The 22,744-nt window shown below is 39.2% G+C and overlaps 1 protein-coding gene and 1 non-coding gene across 3 annotated transcripts in view; both read right to left on the bottom strand.

The window, feature by feature from the left end:
* LOC126297550 (PH-interacting protein) overlaps positions 1-22,744 on the bottom strand; it is a 265,574-nt gene that overhangs the window by 105,424 nt on the left and 137,406 nt on the right. For both annotated transcript variants that reach the window (XM_049988476.1, XM_049988477.1), the window contains exons 8-12: positions 18,964-19,140; positions 18,696-18,850; positions 14,095-14,211; positions 13,667-13,873; positions 8,338-8,465 (exon numbers count right to left, since the gene is read on the bottom strand). In XM_049988476.1, the coding sequence (XP_049844433.1) occupies positions 8,338-8,465; positions 13,667-13,873; positions 14,095-14,211; positions 18,696-18,850; positions 18,964-19,140 (784 nt within the window). The remainder of the gene's footprint in view (positions 1-8,337; positions 8,466-13,666; positions 13,874-14,094; positions 14,212-18,695; positions 18,851-18,963; positions 19,141-22,744) is intronic.
* Positions 21,128-21,202, bottom strand: Trnas-cga (transfer RNA serine (anticodon CGA)). Its single transcript has one exon. It is a non-coding gene; the product is annotated as a tRNA-Ser (tRNA).

The following is a 22,744-nucleotide window of genomic DNA, read 5'->3' as shown; positions in this document are numbered from 1 at the left end:
CTGCAACCAGATGCAGATGTTGGCATCTGGAAAAGGCTATTCAGATGGCAGACTCAAGATACAAAAGATTATCAGTGGTAGAGCAACCCTGGAGGAAGCTGCCGTGACACGGAGCCAGCAGGCCATTTGACTCCGGGACCAACCAAACAGCGGACTCACCATACGTTCCAGCAGCTTACAGAGAACATTGGTGAGGCTTATTCAGAGATGAAGAGTCTTGCACAGGGTTGAGTAGCATGGAGAACTGCTTCAAACCACTCTTCGGACTGAAGAGCACAAAAACATCTATCAGTTGCTCTAGAGATTGGACTCAGTATTAGCTCAGTCAATGAAGACCAACAGATTTAACTTTATCTACATCTACATCCATACTCCGCAAACCACCTGACGGTGGTTACTAGAAGGGATTATAAGATGACAGCTGACATGTACATAACTAGCAATAAATAAACCAACAGCTGCTATGTTACCACCACAGAGGGCCTGATGATGGAATAGTGGAATGCAGAACCAGGTGTCTCTGGAATAAATCATAGATGGAAAAGATAACTGTTGGTTTATTTATTGCTGGTTAAAAGACCAAAAGGGGTCAAAGAGGAGTAGAATATTGTGCAGTCGCAAATTTACGTAAAGTGGTAGGAGGGAGTGTCATGAAGAATATACTAAACATCCCCACCAGTGGGGCACGAACATGGGGATAAGGGGCAGTTTGAAGGTCACTTGTTTTATGTTTTTCTTGAATAATACAGAACCCACAACTTGCAATGAAAATTTTTCCCAGTATAAAATTTATCTACATGAAATTTCCTACAAAAAAAGTTCTATTTTTTTTTCTCTTTGACTAATAGTTCTCCACTGCAGGGGATGGAAAAATCACTCATTATTAGAAACAGTAATTTAATGATATACACTCCTGGAAATTGAAATAAGAACACCGTGAATTCATTGTCCCAGGAAGGGGAAACTTTATTGACATATTCCTGGGGTCAGATACATCACATGATCACACTGACAGAACCACAGGCACATAGACACAGGCAACAGAGCATGCACAATGTCGGCACTAGTACAGTGTATATCCACCTTTCGCAGCAATGGAGGCTGCTATTCTCCCATGGAGACGATCGTAGAGATGCTGGATGTAGTCCTGTGGAACAGATTGCCGTGCCATTTCCACCTGGCGTCTCAGTTGGACCAGCGTTCGTGCTGGACGTGTAGACCGCATGAGACGACGCTTCATCCAGTCCCAAACATGCTCAATGGGGGACAGATCCGGAGATCTTGCTGGCCAGGGTAGTTGCTTACACCTTCTAGAGCATGTTGGGTGGCACGGGATACATGCGGACGTGCATTGTCCTGTTGGAACAGCAAGTTCCCTTGCCAGTCTAGGAATGGTAGAACGATGGGTTCGATGAAGGTTTGGATGTACCGTGCACTATTCAGTGTCCCCTCAACGATCACCAGAGGTGTACGGCCAGTGTAGGAGATCGCTCCCCACACAATGATGCCGGGTGTTGGCCCTGTGTGCCTCGGTCGTATGCAGTCCTGATTGTGGCGCTCACCTGCACGGCACCAAACACGCATACGACCATCATTGGCACCAAGGCGGAAGCGACTCTCATCGCTGAAGATGACACGTCTCCATTCTTCCCTCCATTCACGCCTGTCACGACACCACTGGAGGCGGGCTGCACGATGTTGGGGCGTGAGCGGAAGACGGCCTAACGGTGTGCAGGACCGTAGCCCAGCTTCATGGAGACAGTTGCGAATGGTCCTCGCCGATACCCCAGGAGCAACAGTGTCCCTAATTTGCTAGGAAGTAGCGGTGCGGTCCCCTACGGCACTGCGTAGGATCCTACGGTCTTGGCGTGCATCCGTGCGTCGCTGCGGTCTGGAGACAACATCGATGTACTGTGGAGACCTCACACCCCACGTGTTGAGCAATTCGGCGGTACGTCCACCCGGCCTCCCGCATGCCCACTATACGCCCTCGCTCAAAGTCTGTCAACTGCACATACGGTTCACGTCCACGCTGTCGCGGCATTCTACCTGTGTTAAAGACTGCGGTGGAGCTCAGTATGCCACAGCAAACTGGCTGACACTGACGGCGGCGGTGCACAAATGCTGTGCAACTAGCGCCATTCGACGGCCAACACCGCGGTTCCTGGTGTGTCCGCTGTGCCGTGCGTGTGATCATTGCTTGTACAGCCCTCTCGCAGTGTCCGGAGCAAGTATGGTGGGTCTGACACACCGGTGTCAATGTGTTCTTTTTTCCATTTCCAGGAGTGTAAAATTAATGTTTGTAGTTAAATGGAGTGAGTTAAGAACAAATATTAAATGTGTGTACCACATCCAAGTGCAGCAGAGCTGTATTACAGGATAAATTGTCTTCTAGTTGTGTAAAAGGGTGGAAGTGGCGGGGGTGGAGAATAGAAACTTGAGGGATGGTAGGTCATCGGATTATGGTTAAGCAAAAAAATGGTTCACATGGCTCTGAGCACAATGCGACTTAACTTCTGAGGTCATCAGTCGCCTAGAACTTATAACTAATTAAACCTAAGTAACCTAATGATATCACACACATCCATGCCCGAGGCAGGATTCGAACCTGCGACTGTAGCGGTCGCCCGGCTCCAGACTGTAGCACCTGAACCGAACAGCCACTCCGGCCAGCCTATGGTTAAGCACATCCCTCCTTCATAGGTCTGCACACTGAGGAAAAAGCAGGTGATTCCCTATTCTATCTGTTGTATATTGGTCATAGGCTAAGCATGTCCACAGCCAGTAAGTAGACTCCACATTGCAGGTTTGCCTACCCACCCTCACAAGCTTCTCTCTTCTGGAGATATGGGCATCTCATGTCATGACACAGTTCTGTATACGAACACAATTTGTTACAGGCTCCACCAGGGGCAACAGCTATACTTCCAAGCAGCACACACACACCAGGAAATTGGCAGGGCTGCTCTCAAAGAACAAACAGAGTCCACACATCAACTGGTAGCAAGCGTACTTCCACCTGCTGGGTACATAAGGAAAAGCACAGCATTCAAGCAGGTCATTTCAATTGCTCCCACAGTTCCAGGCCAGGAACTGTTTATTCTCATAGCCACCTAACAGAACTCTCTGAGACAAGCTTTGCACCATCATCATGCTGCTACACTACTCCTTGCAGTCCAGTTCCTCATGGACACCACTGTACATCCACAAGGGGAGACACACTTCTCGTGGATATAGTATCATACCAGCTATTTTTTTTGTTTGTTACTTTGAAGTGATCATGGATGATCTTTTAGTTGCTGTTTTCAGGAAAAAGTCATTGTGAACTTTTGCGATTAATAAAGTGTTCTGTATTGCAACCTGAGAATTATATTTTAACACAGCAAGCAATCTCGTAAAACACGTAGGGCACTAAACTATCTACCCCAATATGTTACAAGAAGCAAATACAGTACAGCAATTATTCGCAGCACATCTTGTGAATCACTGGCTACGCAGTGCACAGACATGCCTGGGGATGTTTATTTTCCACTGGGTGCATTAAAACTACATGAAATGCAGGTATGTGTTGCTAATAATACTAATGCAATAAGCACATCTGGTTAGACTCTCCATAAATCTCTCCACAATGATCTACACTACACTGCTAGAGTGGAAATTTATTCTTTGTCATCCTACATGACATCGTAGCGTTCTTCCAGAAAAGGTAACTTCTCCTACCATGAGCACTGAGCACTCTTCATTTTGCAGACAGACTATACCTTCCCAGCATTTCTTGTCTAGTTCTCCCTTGTGAGTAGACAAAATAACTTCACTGAACTCATGATTATATTGGGGAGTTACTTTATGTTTACTAACCGAGCACTTATTTGCAGCTGTTCAGTGAGCTATTATGAAGAAAAAGTCAACAGCTGGAGTTGTCAACTGTCTACCACCCTGAAGAGCCTGTCCCAAGTGTAACACGCAGTCAATATGTATTCGACGATGTTGATTTCATTGTCTCCATTATCACTGACTGGAATACTTTTCACAGCATGAAGGGTATGAAATACATCACCCCAGCCTCAGCTCTCCCAACATCAGAAGAGGTTCACAGGATTCAATAGTCTTCCTCTCCAATAGAAGTAGGTCACATAGGTGTTACAGAAGTTCTGAAATTTCAGTGTAAGTCAAGCAATGCATTACAGTACAGTACAGTACAAAACGGGTTGTACCACTCCTTAACTTGTGTGGTGGTGATTATTATTATTATTATTATTATTATTATTATTGGATTGTGGGGCGCTCAACTGCACGGTTATCAGCACCCGTACAAATTCCCAACCTTTGCTCTGTCCAATCTTGCCACTTGCATGAATGATGAAATAATGAGGGCAACACAAACACCCAGTCATCTTGACGCAGGTGAAAAATCCTTCACACCACTGGGAATCGAACCCGGGACCCCGTGCTCGGTACATGAGAACGCGACCGTGTGACCACAAGCTGCAGACAAAAGCCCTCTGAATCTTCTGAATGCTTCACCTGACTGTCACCTAGTTTCTGGTAAACATTTTTGCAGTAGTGCTGCTCCACTCGTTTCATCATTTCCCTTACAATGAAAACCAACATGAGCACCACACACTATCTCACTCAACTGCTGCCTGCCAGCAACTGATACTATCGACAGGTGGGAAAAAAATTCATGCATGTGCAGGAAGGTCCAAGATCGACTCACGCATACATGCTAGGTTCAAATACATCAGGTGGTCAGAAAAAAAGGGTAACATGCTTTTCTAACACACCTCGAATTCACACCGAACTTGTAAGATCCCCTGTGGATGTGTAGAAAGTGGCACCACTCTGTGCAGCCAACTCTGCAAGTGACAACAATTCCTGAATGGAAGAGAGTTATGCAGGCTACCACTAATGCATTTAGTGGTGAGAAAAGTGCAGTAACTTTCTAGTCATCCATTCATTCTATACCACATGAGTATAGCACAATTACATGTCTTCACAACAGTACCAATGATACACACCAGCAAGGTGCAACATTTACCAATCCAGTCCCTTCCCCACCAACACTACACGGGTCACCATCAACATCACACTTACAAATTGTACACTTCTCACACACTGTACAGGAACATATTTTACATAAAAGCTCACTTAATAGCAAATATGCCCCCATTTAATAATAAACTAAAAAAGCTATAGTATATAAGCACAATAGGATGACTATGAATCACTTTCTCCTCTAGCAGTGTACTACTGAGTGCAGAGATTTACGGAGGTTCTGTCCATTCATAGGTGTTTCTTACATTCGTATTATTAGTAACTGATATCTGTAGTCAATGTAGTGCAAATTTACTTTGTGGAAAATATACACCCCCCTCCCCCCGCCATCCCTCAGATGTGTCTGTGCACCCCATCACCAGTGGTTTATTAGGTGTCCTGCAGAAGGACAATATAACTTAGAGAAACACCCTGAAGTTGCTCAGTGATGTGGTGGGGTAGACAGAGTGGGAAGTCACCTACTTACTGCTTAGTTTGCAAATATATGAAAAAGGGAAGTGCATTACCACAATTTAGCAAAGTAACTTCCCTTGCATTTCTACACTTCACCCTTCCCCTTTTCCCCCTTCCATTCTGTTAAACCCCAGAACACAATGTATCCCTTTAATATGGCTGTACTGCTCTTAGACATGGCACACACATTTATTATTACTTCTTAACCCACTTCATTTAACAGTAAGCATATCCTGCACCCATACATATACAATATGAAATGAATTAAATTCTGACACCAGCTGCAACTGGGCACTGAAATGTATTCAATGGTGGCAAGTAAAACTTTGGGCCGGACTGAGACACAATACCGAATTTCTCACTTTATGAGAGCAGTTGCCTTAATCACTTCAGCTATCCAAGCATGCTTTCCATCTGATCCAAATCCCCATCTTGTCACACACTACTTATGTAGCATGCCCTGTCCACCATACTCATTGCTCACTGTGGTAAGCAACGAGTATGGTGGACAGGTAGTGTAAGTAGTGTGGGACAAAATGGAGATTTGGGTCTGATGGAAAGTGTGCTCAGGTAGCTACAGTGATTAAGGCAAACACTCACATAAAAAGACAACCACTGACGTAAACCAGGAAATTTGGGTTCGAGTCCCAGTCCAGCACAAATTGTGACTCGTCGCCACTGAAGTCACTCCAGTGCCCAACTGCGACCTATGTCAAAATTTATATCATTTCACTATTTTTAACCATTGCAAAGTGGAAACTATTTGTCCCAGAGAAAAAACTGAATGGATTTTTCTTTATAGGAAATTTAATGTAGTTTAATTTTGAACTGGGAAATATTTTCACTAGAAGTCATAGTTTTTGAGTTGTTCAAGGAAAAATATAAAAAAAGAGACCTATGAATGCCCTCCTGCCCCCACAGTCACACTGCACCAGTGGGGATTTTTAGTGTGTTGTTCATGACACTCCATCCTGCCACTGTACAAAAATTTGTGATTACACGATTTCTTCCACCTAATTTTACTTTGTTGACAGGACTACATGTTAAAGTCAAGATTACATGTTGAATCTAAAAATGCCCCAAACCACACCACCTTATGTTTTCCGCTATGTCCCTCAATAATGCACCCTGCAGACTGTTGTGACATCAAGCGTGTAACACAAAAGTCATCATCATTTTAGAATAGTCTGAAATGGATATCATACATAAAAAATTCATTTTTTCACTAATCATGCCAGTGAAAATGTTCACAATCTGATTGCAGTCTGTTCTGTTTGAACTGTCTTAGTAATGGAAGCTGCTGGAATGGCAGCCAACAGCAGATGGTGTCAAACTGTCAGCACAGGAAAATACACACACACTGCAGTGTTCTAGCTAGTAGCCCACAATGGATAAAGCATTAAGGTATATAATGTCCATGCAGACAACATTGCCACCATTCCATGCACTGATCACATTGTGTTATCCAGAAGCCACTCGTTTCATAGAACTCTCTTCTATCTATTGCTAAAGCACAAGCATCTCTGCCATAGCGGCATATCCTGTACAGGGTGAAATATCATTGTAAGACAAACTCACTTCCCAGTCACCTTACTCCCCTTCAGATTTAATCAAATGCCAACATTATGCCATTTGACCTGATAAGGCATCCTCACATATGCTCTAATATTTCCACTTTGGTGACTGGTTCAACACTGACCCTTCCTATTACGACACGAGTGCAAAGCTGGCCTTATACAGGGTATTCACAGATTCCCATTACAAACTTCTAGGGCTTGTAGAGGGGAGCAAGTACATAATATTTTGAACAGAAACATCCAGATCATCCAGAAATAGTACAGTTTCTGTTCTACGATAGTTTCAATTCAGATGTGTAATGTGTCAATGTCTGCTGAGGGAAAGAGGAAAGCCTAAGAAATGTTTGTTCTGGTATGCAATAGGGTAGACAGGATGACTTGTACAGTCATTCACCTGCTGTCACTTAGCATCTGTCTTCCTACGAGACTCCTGTAGAGACAGATGAAGATCTGGTGGCACAAGTTCTGGTCAGCACATTAAAAACTGAAGATACACCAGGTGAGGCGCAGAGTGTGTACCAGTACATGCTCCATAGGTACAAAGTCTGTAAGAAGGTTGGTGGTGGTTGCCACATCAAGCCACTGTTGTATGCATAAGTACTGCAGTTTGTATGTTCAGCAAGCTGTGTCCTTTTCAGTTTTGGAAGAATGTAAACCATGACATTTAAGTGTTAATAGAAACAAATGTGCTTAAGTGATAAATGGATGTTTCCTTTCGAATTGGTACCTAATGATTGTACAGTGTCATGCCTAATTCAGTTTCTCAAGCAGAAATGGACAAGTTAAACATCTGAACTGAGGCCATCGTAGAAAGGAAATGGTACATTTCTGGACATGGGTTCCTATTCAAAATGTTACATAATCACTCACCTTTACAGGTCCTAGAAGTTTGTAAAAGGCATGTCCAAACACCCTGTATTTATTGCCACTAGTGTGAAGTTTTAATCATGTACTGTTGGCCCAGTATTTTATACATCTCAAGTTATTATCTTTGGGTGTTACAATTTTCAGAAATGTTAGTGTTTTGTAAGACATAAATGACTATCTGTTTTAGTACTCAGAATACACCTCCAATCAAAATTGTTTAACACAGCCTATCTTTGTAATATATTAATTCAAATTCAGTGTTACATGCATTAAAGAAATCAATTTTTAAAACCAGTGTAGTATTTGAAAATAGTGTTGCAGCTTGTATGTAATAGTTTTCAACAAAATATTTAAACATATCTGTGATAACACACAATATTCTTACCTGTTGATGAATTCCATACTTTAATACTATAGTCACTGACAGCTGTAATTACAAACTGATCACTTCGATTCCAGCAAACCATTGAAACCCTCAGTTTCACCTTTGGATCATCAGTGGTATCAGAAGATCTGTTGAAAACAGAAGTCAACAATTAGTAAACTAACTATTACAGTAATAATAAACTATGAATGTTCACACAGAATCCTATTAAAAATTATTACAATCAACTGTTAACTTTGCAGCAATTCCGTAAGAAGATTCAACAAGAAATATGTAAATTTATTATAGTGAACACTGAATTATGAATCTGATTTTACAGGGTGTTGTTCTACACACATAGAATGCATAATTTTGAAACCTTTAATACAGGAAAATGACTACATAAAATGTCTATATCAACAATACATTTTCTGCTCTCCTTCATATCAATGATGATGTTTTGTGTGAAACTGGCATTAGACGTGAAACTATACTTCATTCATCATAAGAATAAACCTGATGTAAACAAACACATGCACGATGATTGGTCATACTTCAGCTACATAATCTATATTTCAAAATTTGTGTAGTCACATGATCCGTAAACACTACTTGTGCTCCGATTGTCTGGCTGTTAATACATACTGTGAAAATGAATGACACTGCTTCCTGTTTCACAGTGAAACATGTGCATGTAACACTGTTAACGGCGAGAAACAAGTTGTTGCTAATCTTTTTCACAAGTTTGCAGAGAAAGATCAACTCTGACATTTTTCCAGATACACTTTGGAATAAATAGAAGGTAATATACATTACATGAGCATGGTGTAATTTGTAGCATTACAGAACAATAATTTCTAAAAATTCATCTCTTGAGTAGGAGTTGTCAGTCGGAAATTTTTATTTTGTTTTTAAATGTTGGTTGGCAACCTGTCAGATTTTTAATGCTATTTGGCAAATGAGCAAAGATTTTTGTGGCAACATAATTCACTCTTTTCTGTGCCAAAGTCTGATTTAACCCAGAATAGTGAAGATCACCCTTTCTTCCATTGTTGTAGCTAAGCACTTCTCCATTATTTTTGAATTGTGATGGGTTATTAATAACAAATTTCATACGTGAATGTATGTATTGCAAACTACTGTTCCTTAAATAAAAATCTGCAAGGTGATCTTGGGTGGCTCCAGCTATTATTCTGATTACATGCTTTTGTGCAATGAATACTTTTTCTCTTTATAATGAATTACCCCAAAATATGATGTCATATGAAAGTAGTGAATGAAAATATGCATAGTAGGCTAATTTATTGATATGTTTATCACCAAAATTTGCAATCACTCTAATAGCATAACTAGCTGAACCTAACCATTTCAGCAGATCACCGATGTGTTTCTTCCAATTCAATCTTTCATCAATGCACACATTTAGAAATTTTGAATATTCTGCCTTAGCAACAGACTTCTGTTCATAGTCTATATTCATCAATGCCATTTACTGTACAGAATTGTATATACCATGTTTTCTCAAAATTTAGTGAGAGTCCATTTGCAGAGAACCACTTAATAATTTTCTGAAAGACATTATTTACAATTTCCTCAGCTGATTATGGTTTGTTGGGTGTTGTTACTATATAAGTCTCATCAGCAAAAATAGCTAGCTTTGCACCTTCATGAATACAGAGTGGCAAGTCATTAATACATAGTAAGAACAATAAGGGACCCAAGACTGAACCCTATAGGACACCATTCTTGATACTGCCTCAGTTACAGGACTCTGTTGATTTTTGCAGACTATCTGTACTGTTAATTTCTACCTTCTGCAGTCTTATAGTTAAATATGAATTAAACCATTTGTGCACTGTCCCACTCATACAACAACACTTAAGCTTATCTAGAAGAATTTCATGATTCACACAATCAAAAGCCTTTGAGAGATCACAAAATATCCCAATGGGTGACGTTCAGTTATTCAATGGATTTAATATTTGATCAGTGAAATCATATACAGCATTTTCTGTTGAAAAGCCTCTCTCAAAACCAAACTGACATTTTGTTAGTACTTCATTTTTACAAATATGTGATGTTACTCTTGAATAAGTTTCTTTTTCAAGAATTTTGGATAAAGTTGTCTGAAGTGAGATTGGGTGGTAGTTGTTAGCATCAGACCTATCCTCTTTTTTTTATACAATGGTTTAACAATAGCACATTTCAGTCTATCTGGAAAAATGCCCTGTTTCAGTGAGCTGCTATATACGTGGCTGAGAATCCTACTTATCTGTTGGGAACAGGCTTTTAGTACTCTATTGGAAATGCCATCAACTCCATGTGAGTTTTGACTTTTGAGCGGATTTATTATTTTCCTAATTTCAGTATGAGAGGTGGGTTGAATTTCAGTTTTATCAAACTGCACACATATTGCCTCTTCCATATACTGCCTTGAATTTTCTAATGAATAGCTCAATCCCATTTTCTCTACAACATTTAAAAATGATTCTTAAAAATGTTTTCTACTTTTGATTTCTTGTTAACAAACTTTTCATTGAGGATGATAGAAATACAGTCATCCTGTGCTCTCGGCTGCCCTGTTTCCCTTTTAACAACATTCCAAGTTGTTTTAATTTTATTATCGGAAGTGCTAATCACATACATAATGCACATACTTCAGGACTTTTGAATAACTTTTCAGAATACAGTGCAGTAGTTTTTATAATGTTTCACTGTTTCTGGGTCATTACTCCTAGTTATAGCATACATTTCCCTTTTCTGTTTACAAGATATTTTTATGTCTTTAGTAAAGCCATGGCTTTACAATTATATTTCACATTTTCTTAGGGAAATGGTTTTCAAATATACCCACAAAGGTATCATGAAATAGGTTAAATTTTAAATTAGCATCAGGTTCCCTGTACACCCCATCCCAGTCCAGTTTTTGCAAGCTTTCCCTAAAATTTTCAATTGTTAAATCTATTTTGGAGGACTGTTTTGTATTACTGTTTGGAACTGTGTCATATAATGTAACTAGCGGTGTATCATGATCATACATACCATTCTTAACAGGGGAAGTTTTTATTTGATTAAATTTATCTTTGTCTATAAAAACAATATCTGTTAGTGTGCTGCTTTCCTGTACCACCTGAGTAGGAAAATCAATAACTGACGTCAAATTGAAAGAACCATGAAATACTTCAAGGTCAAACTTTCTATCGGACTCTTTCAGAAAATCCACATTGAACTCCCCACAAACAATAATTGGCTTTTCTCTGTCTGACAGATAACACAACAAATAATGCAAGTTTTTCAAATATAGCTGAAAATTTCCCAATGGGGACCCATACATGGTTACATCTATAAAAGTACCATTACTTTGTTTGAATTCACATGCACATGCTTCTATATGTTCCTCTACACAACATTTTTTAGTTTAAAAACTTTATTCATTCATTTTCTCTCTAAATTGCACTTTTTAATAGAGCAGTAAGAATCTAATGAGCTAAAAAACTGTATATACTGTTTCTGTAGCAAAAAAGGATCAATATAGGACAAATATGATGTTAATAAATAATGAAACTGGATACACAAGTAATTAAGATGTACACATTTGTGGATGACCACTGAAACTGGTGATCTACACATTTTGTTGTAAATTTAAGATCTTTTTCATCTGATCAATTTTTCTAAATATGGGGATAAGGTTCATTACCATGTTACCTTTTCTGTGATGGACAGATCATCATCATCATCATCATCATCATCATCATCAACGTACAAGTTGCCGAAATGGCATCAAATGAAAAGACTTTCAGTGAGCAGCTAAACTTCTGAGGGGCACTCCCGACCAAATATGCCTTACACATATTAATAAATTTTTCAAGTTGCTTGCATGTATACATAGCTGCATAAAATACAGAATTAGTCAAAATGTTAAATTCAGTTCTATAGTCAACTAGTAAGTTTTGGGAGAATGTCGGTAGCCTGTTTTGCAGTTCTGGGCAAGTTTGCTAATGAATAAGATTTGTCACTGCCTCATTTCAACCTATTATGAAGAATCAAGTCTGTAGCTACATCATGTGGATGGTAATGATGAATGCTTGCACAGTGCAGTGAGTGTATCAGTACATATTGAATGAAAAGAAAGGAGGTATGAAACACTTTTGAAAAGTACCATGGGACTGCTGAACTTATTGCTACTGTCTGCTACACTGGTCACTGTGCACAGTGTTACATGGCCTCATTTTTCAGAGGATTGCAATTTACATCAGAATGTTAGTACAAGGTCTGATGAACAGAAACTTTATACTCACCACCTCTCTTCATCGTGCCATACAAATACTGGTGATGTAACTTACTACCATTATCAACATTACAAATAGCTATTTCTGGGTCTAATGTTACGGTACAGGCATACATCAATGATATCAGCTATGGTGCCAAGTAAAGAAACAGTGTGCTGGCTTTTGGAAACACTATCTTTATGTAACTAAAAATTTAACTGAATTCTGAAATTTCTATATATTTATTTTTCTTTTCAACGTTAACTCGTTTTGTGCACAAATAGAAAGATGTTTGTCCATGAAAGAAGAAAAAAGAAAGAAAAACTGAAAGCCAGTATTTTTCCTTTGAAATCTATGAACCACTTATAGATAAACATTTAATATTCCTCATCAAAACTGGAAAAAAAGGTAGCCAGTTCGTATCAGATTTTCAATTATGAGTTTATTGACTGTTCTCTGCCTTTTATTTATTTTATCTGTAGACAAAAACAATACTAAAATAGCCTGTAACTATAAACAACAACCATTTCTGAGGAAAATGTCCCTCTCCATAGACTTCTGTTCTATTTGTCAAACAGTGTTGACATCTTATTCAGAAGATGGTCAGTTTCACAACCCTGGCCTAAATCTCAAAGGAATATGTAGAAGGTGGAGTAAATTGGCACCACAGAGACTGCTGGCTACAATTGGTTGATGCAAAGTCTATTTGAAAGGGGGCAATAAATAAATATATAAATAAATAAATAAAAACAGGGGGGAGCAAATGTTGCAAAATTTTACTGGTGGCAAATAAACACTGTCCCACTATAAGAGACAGCACAAGTCTCAGTGTCAGTGATGAAGCACACAAAGCACATCTTTAATGTGAATTATTGGATTTTTCCCAACAAATTAGCATTTCATCACATGAATTTTCTACAGTCATTATCAATTTACTATGCAGTACTACACATGCATGCTCTTACATGTAATTGTTTCTAAATTTAGTGGTAGACTGAGTGTGCTGGCTATCATCACGATGTTTCTGAAGTATTAGCATTGATAAGCCTACCTCTTCACTTACACAACTAAAGTATACCTACCCAGGCAGCTTTGTGCTCATGGTAAGCTGCAGAGGGCGCCACTCTTGACATTTGAACTGCCATACCTGTGCAGTTCCATCCTTACTTCCAGTTATGAATCGCAGACCTGTGTTAGCCCATTGTATACTATCTACACGATCTGAGTGCCCTTCTACTTCCAATATTCTTGTTGGTCCATCTTCTGCACCCGCAGTCATTAAATAGATTCTGAATATGGAATTAGAAATGCATTAACTGAATATACAATGTTTATTCTAAAAACAAAAACAAAAAAATATTGTAAAGAAAATGTTAAATTTGACAAATTACTGTCTTTAATATGCAAAATTCACAACAAAAATATTTTAAATAAAATATAATGAATCAACATAGCAAATCCTTGTACACTGATAATGTAGGGGGCAACTAAAAATAACTGACATACAAACCTTACATGGTGATCTGCACTTCCTGCAGCTAGGAACAAACCACCTGGACTAAATGCAGCACAGATCATTTGTGCCTGTCCTGGTCTCATTCGTTCATTGTAAACAATTGGCTTCGGGCTGGACAAAAATGAAATTAGTACATTCAGAATCATGTTTTGATAAAATGAATTTTCATAATGTTTCTATTCTTGATGGAAAAGATTAAGTTTTGATCCTGAACTTTACCTAGCATACTAAATACCTGATGCAATTTCAAGATTCCAGTCACTCACGGTTTACTTCAGTGCATGAGATATAACTGTACCTCCGCCAGTCACCATCAGGCTATGTCAACCAAGACTGGTTTAGACATCCCAAGTTGCGCTACTTAGTAGCTTGCTACACACATTTCACAGATGTACCACAATTGTAATAACAAGACTAACGACATTACCCAATGACACAAATAGTGCCTTCAATGTCAGTGTGGCATGGCTTATATAGGTTAACCAACATACACTGTGGCAGGGTGTTGTAATGAGCACAAATGTTGAACTAGCTTTTTGCAGTGCATCAAGTCTGCTACTTCCAAAGACTGTATCCCCAGAGAACATTCAATGGAATATGAGAAACTAATAATTTCCACTAGCATATGATTGTTTTAGGACTCCATTATTACAGAGCCCATGGAGATATGTATTTCAGAATACCTTATCAATTTAATATTATTTATAACATAGGTAGTATGTAGAATCCTGTCATTTTAACTAGCTGCTCTCTGCATAGATGGAAGAAGACAATGAAGGTTACAATGAGTGGTAACTCACTGCACTAACACCATTGTTAGCACTGTGTGTCACTAGGTAGTGTGGCTAGTATTGTTATTATGATCAAGACACAGGGACCAAATATATAAAATGCACTACTAAATACTGTGGTAAGGAAATGAATCTCATACAAAGGGTAGCTCATATCAAGTCGTCTTATTACAACCTCAACAATTGGATCAGTCATCAGCAGAGAGAGTGTGTGTGTGTGTGTGTGTGTGTGTGTGTGTGTGTGTGTGTGTATTTCCTACTTCTGAGGAAGAGCTTTGTCCGATAATTTAATCTTCTTTTAAATGTTCTTTAAATGTTCCGGTCTCCTGCTCAGCATCTCTTCTATACGGTGAGTAGGAATGTACCTTATTTCATTGTCGTCAATAATTAGTAGGTCATATTATATGTTTTACCTACTTATATGAAAGGCTCTTCTTTTGCCAGGTTAACCCTTTCCCTGCTACAGATGTGCTCTTTGCATTCCGTGCTGAGGTAGCTTTTGTAATGGCTGGAGCCTGTGCTGAGAGACAGTGTTCCAGGCACTATGAAATATTTATTTTACAATTTTTTGAAAACTATTAAGTGAAAAGATTTTTGTACGGCTTACAGTGTGGTATCTTCACTCGATAAAAAACTAAATTTCTTTTCATTATCTGTCATACTTACTGTGCCGCATAGAATTATGTAAAACACTGCATGAAACTAATGAATTTGCAAAGGTAAAAACAAATTGCATAAACTTTGCATATGGTTGATTTTAGGTCATACATTGCAGTGAATGAAATGTAGATAAGATACCAAAATTTTATTTAAAATTGAGAACAAAAAGATATCTTATTTTTTTCCTCAAGTTATTGGGTTTTATATCTGACGGATGGTTGGGCACAATGCACCCAGTTCCGTCTGTGCGGACTTGCAAGCTGCTACGAAGTACTTATAATCCATGTTTAAGAAAACTATTACGTGAAAAATTTGATTTTTGCACATCTTACAGTCTGACATATTTGCTTGATAAAGTAGTGAATTTCTTTCAGTTATATGCCGTAATTACTGTGCTGCATCAAATTAACTAAAACACTGTGCAAAATTGTCAAGATTTTGCAGAGGTAAAAACACATTGTGTAAACTTAGCAAACGGTTGATTTTAGCTCATACAACGCAGTGATTAAAATGTAGATACAAAACTGGACTTGCATATCGTGAATCGTGTGGTCATAACAATCGTCATACCTCTCAAATGAAACGAGAATTTTTGCAAATGATAACCTGCAATAAGGCACATGTATGATAAATACTCTAAACTTTTTTATTCACCAAGATATGGAAGTAACTCGGCCACAGCAGTGAGAGTACAGCGACTCAAGAGTGCATTCAGACACCCATAGCGCTGTAGGAAAACCTAAGCGGTGCTCAAATACACGTCCACAATGCCTGGGGAATGGCATAGCAGGATGTATATACATGCCCATAGCAGCGAAAGGGTTGAACTATTCTTTGTCCTGAAATCCTTTGTTGTGTGATTATTGGTAAAATTCTGTACACCACTGTCAAATACTAACTGAATTATATCTAATTACAACTTCACAGTCCCCTCTCATGAAAGTGGAAACAAGACAGGTAGTTGTTTCAAATATCAACCACCATCATTATCCACTGTTATCATGCAACATTTCACTTGGTTTCAGAGTCACCGTATGTCTCCCTCTTGTTTTATCTTTTCTGTTGTTATATCATCATTCTCAAGAGTTTTTGCTTTCATCATCTAGCAGACATGTTTATTTGCTCCTGATTGCAGTTCAGGAAGATATCTGAGTTACCAAACTACATCCCACACTTCCATTACATTGTGTGTACCATGTAACATTTTAAAATTTCAGTGACCCTTACTTATTGGTTACTGCTTGTCATAATGGTGCAACTGGACATGTTAACTGATATGATGGGATATCATGACTACATTGTGTCATTGTACTTCAATGTTTTCTATTCTCTCTCTCTCTCTCTCTCTCTCTCTCTCTCTCTCTCTCTCTCTCTGTCTCCCCCTCCCCCCCCCCCCCCCCACCCCATCCTCTATCTTTGACATAAGCTCATGAACACTTCGCCACAGTATTGAATATTTACTGGGTACTAACAAATTAGGATGAAGCTACACTCATGCTCATAAATTAAGGATAATGCTGATACATGGTGAAACAACACTCTGGTGGGCAGTTTGCGCGTTGAAATCACCTGGAGTATGACCATGTGATGCATCTGCCCTGTGGTCGTCACACACTGGTGATGGCAGCAGTCCACATACGCAGAGGTGTGTTGGTGCATGTCAGAGTACGGTGCAGTGAGTAAGTGTGCAGATGTTTTCAGACATGCTAATGGTGACTGTGTGTTGAAAATGGCTCAAAGAACACATATTGATGACGTTATGAGGGGTAGAAGACTAGGGTGACTGGAGGCTGGTCAAACACGGCACGTCACAGCACGGGTCCTCTGTGTGCCCCAAAGTGTGATGTCACGATTATGGCAACAATTCCAGCAGATGGAAAACGTGTCCAGGCACTACAGTACAGGACGTCCACAGTGTACAACACCACAAGAAGACTGATATCTCACCATCAGTGCCCGCAGATGGCCAAGGAGTACAGCAGGTAGCCTTGCTTGGGACCTTACAACAGCCACTGGAACAGTTGTCTCCAGGTACACAGTCTACAGACTACTAAAGAGACACAGTTTATTCACCCGGAGACCTGCAAGGCGCATTTCACTGACGCCTGATCACAAGAGAGCCTGTAAAGCTTGGTGTCAAGAACACAGTACATGATCTTTGGAACAGTGGTCCCAGGTTATGTTCATGGACGAGTCCAGGTATAGTTTGAACAGTGATTCTTGCCAGGTTTTCATCTGGTGTGAACCAGGAACCAAATACCAACCCCTTAATGTCCTTGAAAGGGACCAGTGTGGAGGTTGAGGTGTGATGGTGCAGGGTGGGATTATGATTGGGTCACGTACACCCCAGCACGTCTACGATAGAGGAACTGTAAAAGGTCAGGTGTATCGGGACGTCATTGTGAACCACTATGTCCACCTTTTCAGGGGTGCAGTGGGTCCCACTTCCTCATGATGGATGATAATGATGGCCCCATTGAGTTGTCATCATGGAGGAGTACCTTGAAACAGAAGATATCAGGTGAATGGAGTGGCCTGCCTGTTCTCCAGACCTAAACCCCACTGAGCACATCTGGAATGCTCTCGGTTGACGTATTGCTGCACGTCTTCAAACCCATAGGACACTTCAGGAGCTCCGACAGGCACTGGTGCAAGAAAGGGAGGCTATACACCAGCAGCTGCTCAACCACGTGATCCAAAGTATGCCAACCCATTGTGCAGCCTATGTACATGTGCATGGTGATCATATCCCATATTGATGTTGGGTTACATGTGCAGGAAACAGTGGCATTTTGTAGCACGTGTTATGGGACGGTGTTCTCAACTTATCACCAATACTGTGGAATTACAAATCTGTGTTGTGTGTGTTCCCTATGTGCCTGTGTTATTAGCACCAGTTTTGTGTAGTGCCACATTGTGTGGCATCACATTCTGCAATTATCCTTAATTTATGAGCATGAGTGTAGATATCTCTCTTGTTAAAGGGAATTTAGTTTTTAAATACAAAATCATCTTATAACATTCACATTTCACACATATTAGTATCTTTAAATGAAACTATTTTCATTGTGGTATGTATTTTACATAACTAACAAGAACTAAATGAATAACTCCAAATATTTTATTACAACTAATATAACATACATAAAATTATATTTTCTCCTGCTAAGGCGGTGATAAATCCAAAATGCAACTGATCCATCAGTACTTGTTGTAACTACATAACGCATATCGTACTTTATCATAGGACTGAAATGGACTGATGTAATCATTCCTGTATGCCCCGTCAATACTGCCACCTGCAGGCCAAAAGAATTAGTTAAAAAAAAAACAGTTATAGAAATATCCACAAAGTTGTTAAAAATTAAAATTATAAATGCAATCAGCAATCATAAACCACTTCAGTGCTTACGGGGGCAGATGTTTGAAGACTCCATATTCTCAGTATCTTATCCAAGCTCCCAGCTGCCAAAAGTGTGTTTTCTACATTTACAGCTATGTCTGTTATTTCTGATGATGCCCCTCTCAATGTTGCCAACAAACGTCCATCTATGGCACTCCATATTTTCACCAAAAGGTCATCAGCACCCTGTAGAAATGAGATTAAATGTGTTGAATAGTTCAGTGCACAAAAATAATGTGCAAATTTATACAATGAATAAGGAAAACATAACTGATAACTAAGCAGTGTGGCACAGCATGCAAACTGGGACTACAATTAAACCAGATAACTTGGGAGAGCTATACAAATGCAGACTTGATTGGCCAGTTGAGAAAGTGAAAACCACTGTTATTAGCCTGTTCTATCTTTCAGAAAAACTGTATATCTTGGATGCCATAATATGGAGATCAGTCATAATGTTCTCTGGTTGGAAAGGAAAAGCAGAGTTGAATGTTGGGAGACATCTTTATAACATCTGGTAGCAGTTCCAAATCCCAATGCATCATGCCTATTATTTAATTACTACCAAGCAAGGGCTACAATTTATGCTTGCTTTGGCACTGAGGGCATTAGATATGAAGTACAAGTTCAGCTAGAGAAATGTGAAAAATGAAATCGGATATGGCTTTGTTAAATGAAAGATCCTAATATGCACTTTAAGCAATTTAGTTAAAGCACAAAAACTCAAATTATGGATTGCCAAAAAGGGATTTGAGTGCCACTCTCTCTAAATATGAATTTACTGTCTCATCCACTGGTTCACCTCATTTTGTTATTAATGTTATGTAAGTGGAAAGGAGGAGAAAAGAATAAAAAGAGGGAGAATTTATTTTGTCACTTTAATTACATTAACATAATGTTATGCTTTATAAAGGCAGACTCTCAGCAAGGAAACCGTCTTTACAGTAATATGCAGACAGTGCAGTGAAAGTAAAGTGAGCTAATCCTACACAATATTCACATATTTTATGAGCCTAAATAAAGTCATGCAAGCTCATCAGAAAAGATTGCTATCTAGTGACCCAAAAAGGACAGCGTAAGAACCAAGAGTGGCTGGGGGGGGGGGGGGGGGCGAATGGAAACCCCTAAAGGCACGAATTTGTTCACTCCATTTAACGGGTTTCAAACAAATTTCAAACTCTGGGATTAATGGTTAATAATGTGGTGCTGAAAAGAAAGAGGATGAACTGTGATGGTCAGTCCAGGGACCTGACCCCTGCCCAATATCACTACAAGCTTATTAACATTTACATCCACACTCCACAAACCACTGTGAAGAGTGAGGCAGAGGTTATTTCCCAATGTACCATATATAAAGGTTTCCTTCTGTCCCATTCACATATGGAGCACAGGAAAAATGATTGCATAAACACCTCTACACACGCAAATATGTCTAACCCTGTCATTGCACATCCTACAGGAGTAATACATAGGAGACTACAGAATATTTCTAGGTTCTTAAGACTAGGTCTTTAAACTTCTTAAGTAGGCTTCCAATGGATAGTTGGTGTCTATTTTTAAGTGTCTGCAAGTTCAAGTTATTCAGAATTTTTGTGACATTCTCTCAGAAATAAAACAAATCTGCGCCCATTTGTCCTACCTTTCTTTGCATATGTTTAGTATCCCCTGTTAGTCCTGTTTGGTAAGTGTCTCAAATACTTGAGCAATATTCTAGAATGCATCACATATAAATAATCTCCTCTATAGACTGCCTACATTTTAGCAGTGTTCTACTCATGAACTGTAGTCTGCCACCAACTTTACATACAAATGAGCCTATGTGACGACTCCATTTCGTATCCCAGTGCCTACGTATCAAAGTAGGAGAAAAGGAAGAAAACAGTTGCATGCATCTTGTGTGAAGTATTAGAGTATTTGCAGAGCAACAGAGACAGTGATAACGGCAACATAGGATGTATTTGTTGGAAGCGCATGCATGTGTAGAATAATTATTTATTTAGTCAACAAATGCTTAATAATTCTTTTGATGTATATTACAACAAACAAAACGCTAATTTACCACGTGACTTAGGAAACTGTCCTTGTCATTGATCACGTTTACAATTCCAGAATGAGATTTTCACTCTGCAGCGGAGTGTGCGCTGATTTGAAACTTCCTGGCAGATTAAAACTGTGCGCCGGACCGAGACTTGAACTCGGGACCTTTGCCTTTCGCGGGCAAGTGCTCTACCAACTGAGCTACCCGAGCACGACAAAGGCAAAGGTCCAGAGTTCGAGTCTCGGTCCGGCACACAGTTTTAATCTACCAGGAAGTTTCATGTTCACAATTGTTTACAGCGATGGTTGGACTACTTTCATTACTAGCATTATCAGGATTATTTAATAAGCTTTGTGCGGTTTATTACAGTGTTAAGCATCATAAATGGGAATTATATTCATTATTTTTTGCTCAATGAATCAGTACTACTCTTACACCTGTATCTTCACATGGCGGGGGGAGAGGGGGGGGGAGAGAGGGGGGGGGGAGAGAGAGAGAGAGAGAGAGAGAGAGAGAGAGAGAGAGAGAGGAGATGATGATGATTGGTTTGTGAGGCACTCACCGATGTGGTTATTAGTGGCTGCACAAATTCCCAATCTTTTCACAGTCCAGTCTCGCCATTTTCCCAAATCATGACGATAACAAACACCTAGTCCCCAGGCAGAGAAAATCCCTGATTCAACCAGGAATGAAACCTGGGACCCTGTGATCCAGAGGCAGCAACGCTAACCACTAGACCACTAGCTGTGGACTCTTTACAGTGGGTTATTTAAAAATGAACTTATATCAAAATTTTGTTCATTATAAATTACTCACAGGACAGAGAAATGCTCAATATATTATACAGGAAATGGTGATGGTCAGGTAACAATAGTCATCAATGAGCAAGCCATTGAATCAACTTTAATGTCAGAAAACCGTCAGTTTTCTCATGTACCTAAGTACACCATTGGTAAGTCTCTTGTCTTCAGGACTTTTGCACTCTCGAGTAATAGCATTATAGCTTTTACCTTCACCAGACAAGACCAATCATTGGTTCAAAATAAAATTTTATTCATTTCCAATTATATTTTCTATAGTTTTTCAGTGCCACTCAGATTTGTCGCTGATAAGGCAAACATCAAATTTCTGGCAGAAAACACAATGTTCCTTATCAACTTACTTTCATTTTTCAAATTGCATCACACAAAATGATCATTTATGCAATTTCCATACAATCAATTTTAATTTTATATTTTTGTAGTGAGACAAGAATGGGTCACAACACAAATGACAATACTTCACCTCACAACCTAACTGGAACACTATGCAGGAAAATCACACTTTTAAGAAGCCTGTATCACAGAGACTAATACAATAATAACATATAGGCGCCTGACGATGACACTTCTCTGTCAAAATATAAGCCCAATTATTTTTGTGAAAAACAACACGTGACAAAAAATTATGAACTTTCGTAAATTAATGTACAAAAGAATTGATGAGAAACTTTGCAGATGAACAAATCTTCACAGAAGTCAGTCTTTTCCAGCCATTCATGCTGTCTTTAGTACATAATTTTCTTCAGTATTGAAGTGCTAGCATGCAGAAAATTCTTACATTGTTTTCGAGTGTTTTACCACCAGACATTCCTACATGATGTATCTGTCACCTAATTATGTACAATTTACAAGTGCACTACAACCCAATACAATGGCACCTCTCGCCTAATTTTCTATAAACAAAGAAAGAAATCCAAGACATTTCAGACTT

This window comes from Schistocerca gregaria, chromosome X (assembly GCF_023897955.1).
Source record: "Schistocerca gregaria isolate iqSchGreg1 chromosome X, iqSchGreg1.2, whole genome shotgun sequence".
NCBI classification, from domain to species: domain Eukaryota; kingdom Metazoa; phylum Arthropoda; class Insecta; order Orthoptera; family Acrididae; genus Schistocerca; species Schistocerca gregaria.
Note: the sequence above shows the minus strand (reverse complement) of the source record. Positions and strands in the feature narration are given on the sequence as shown.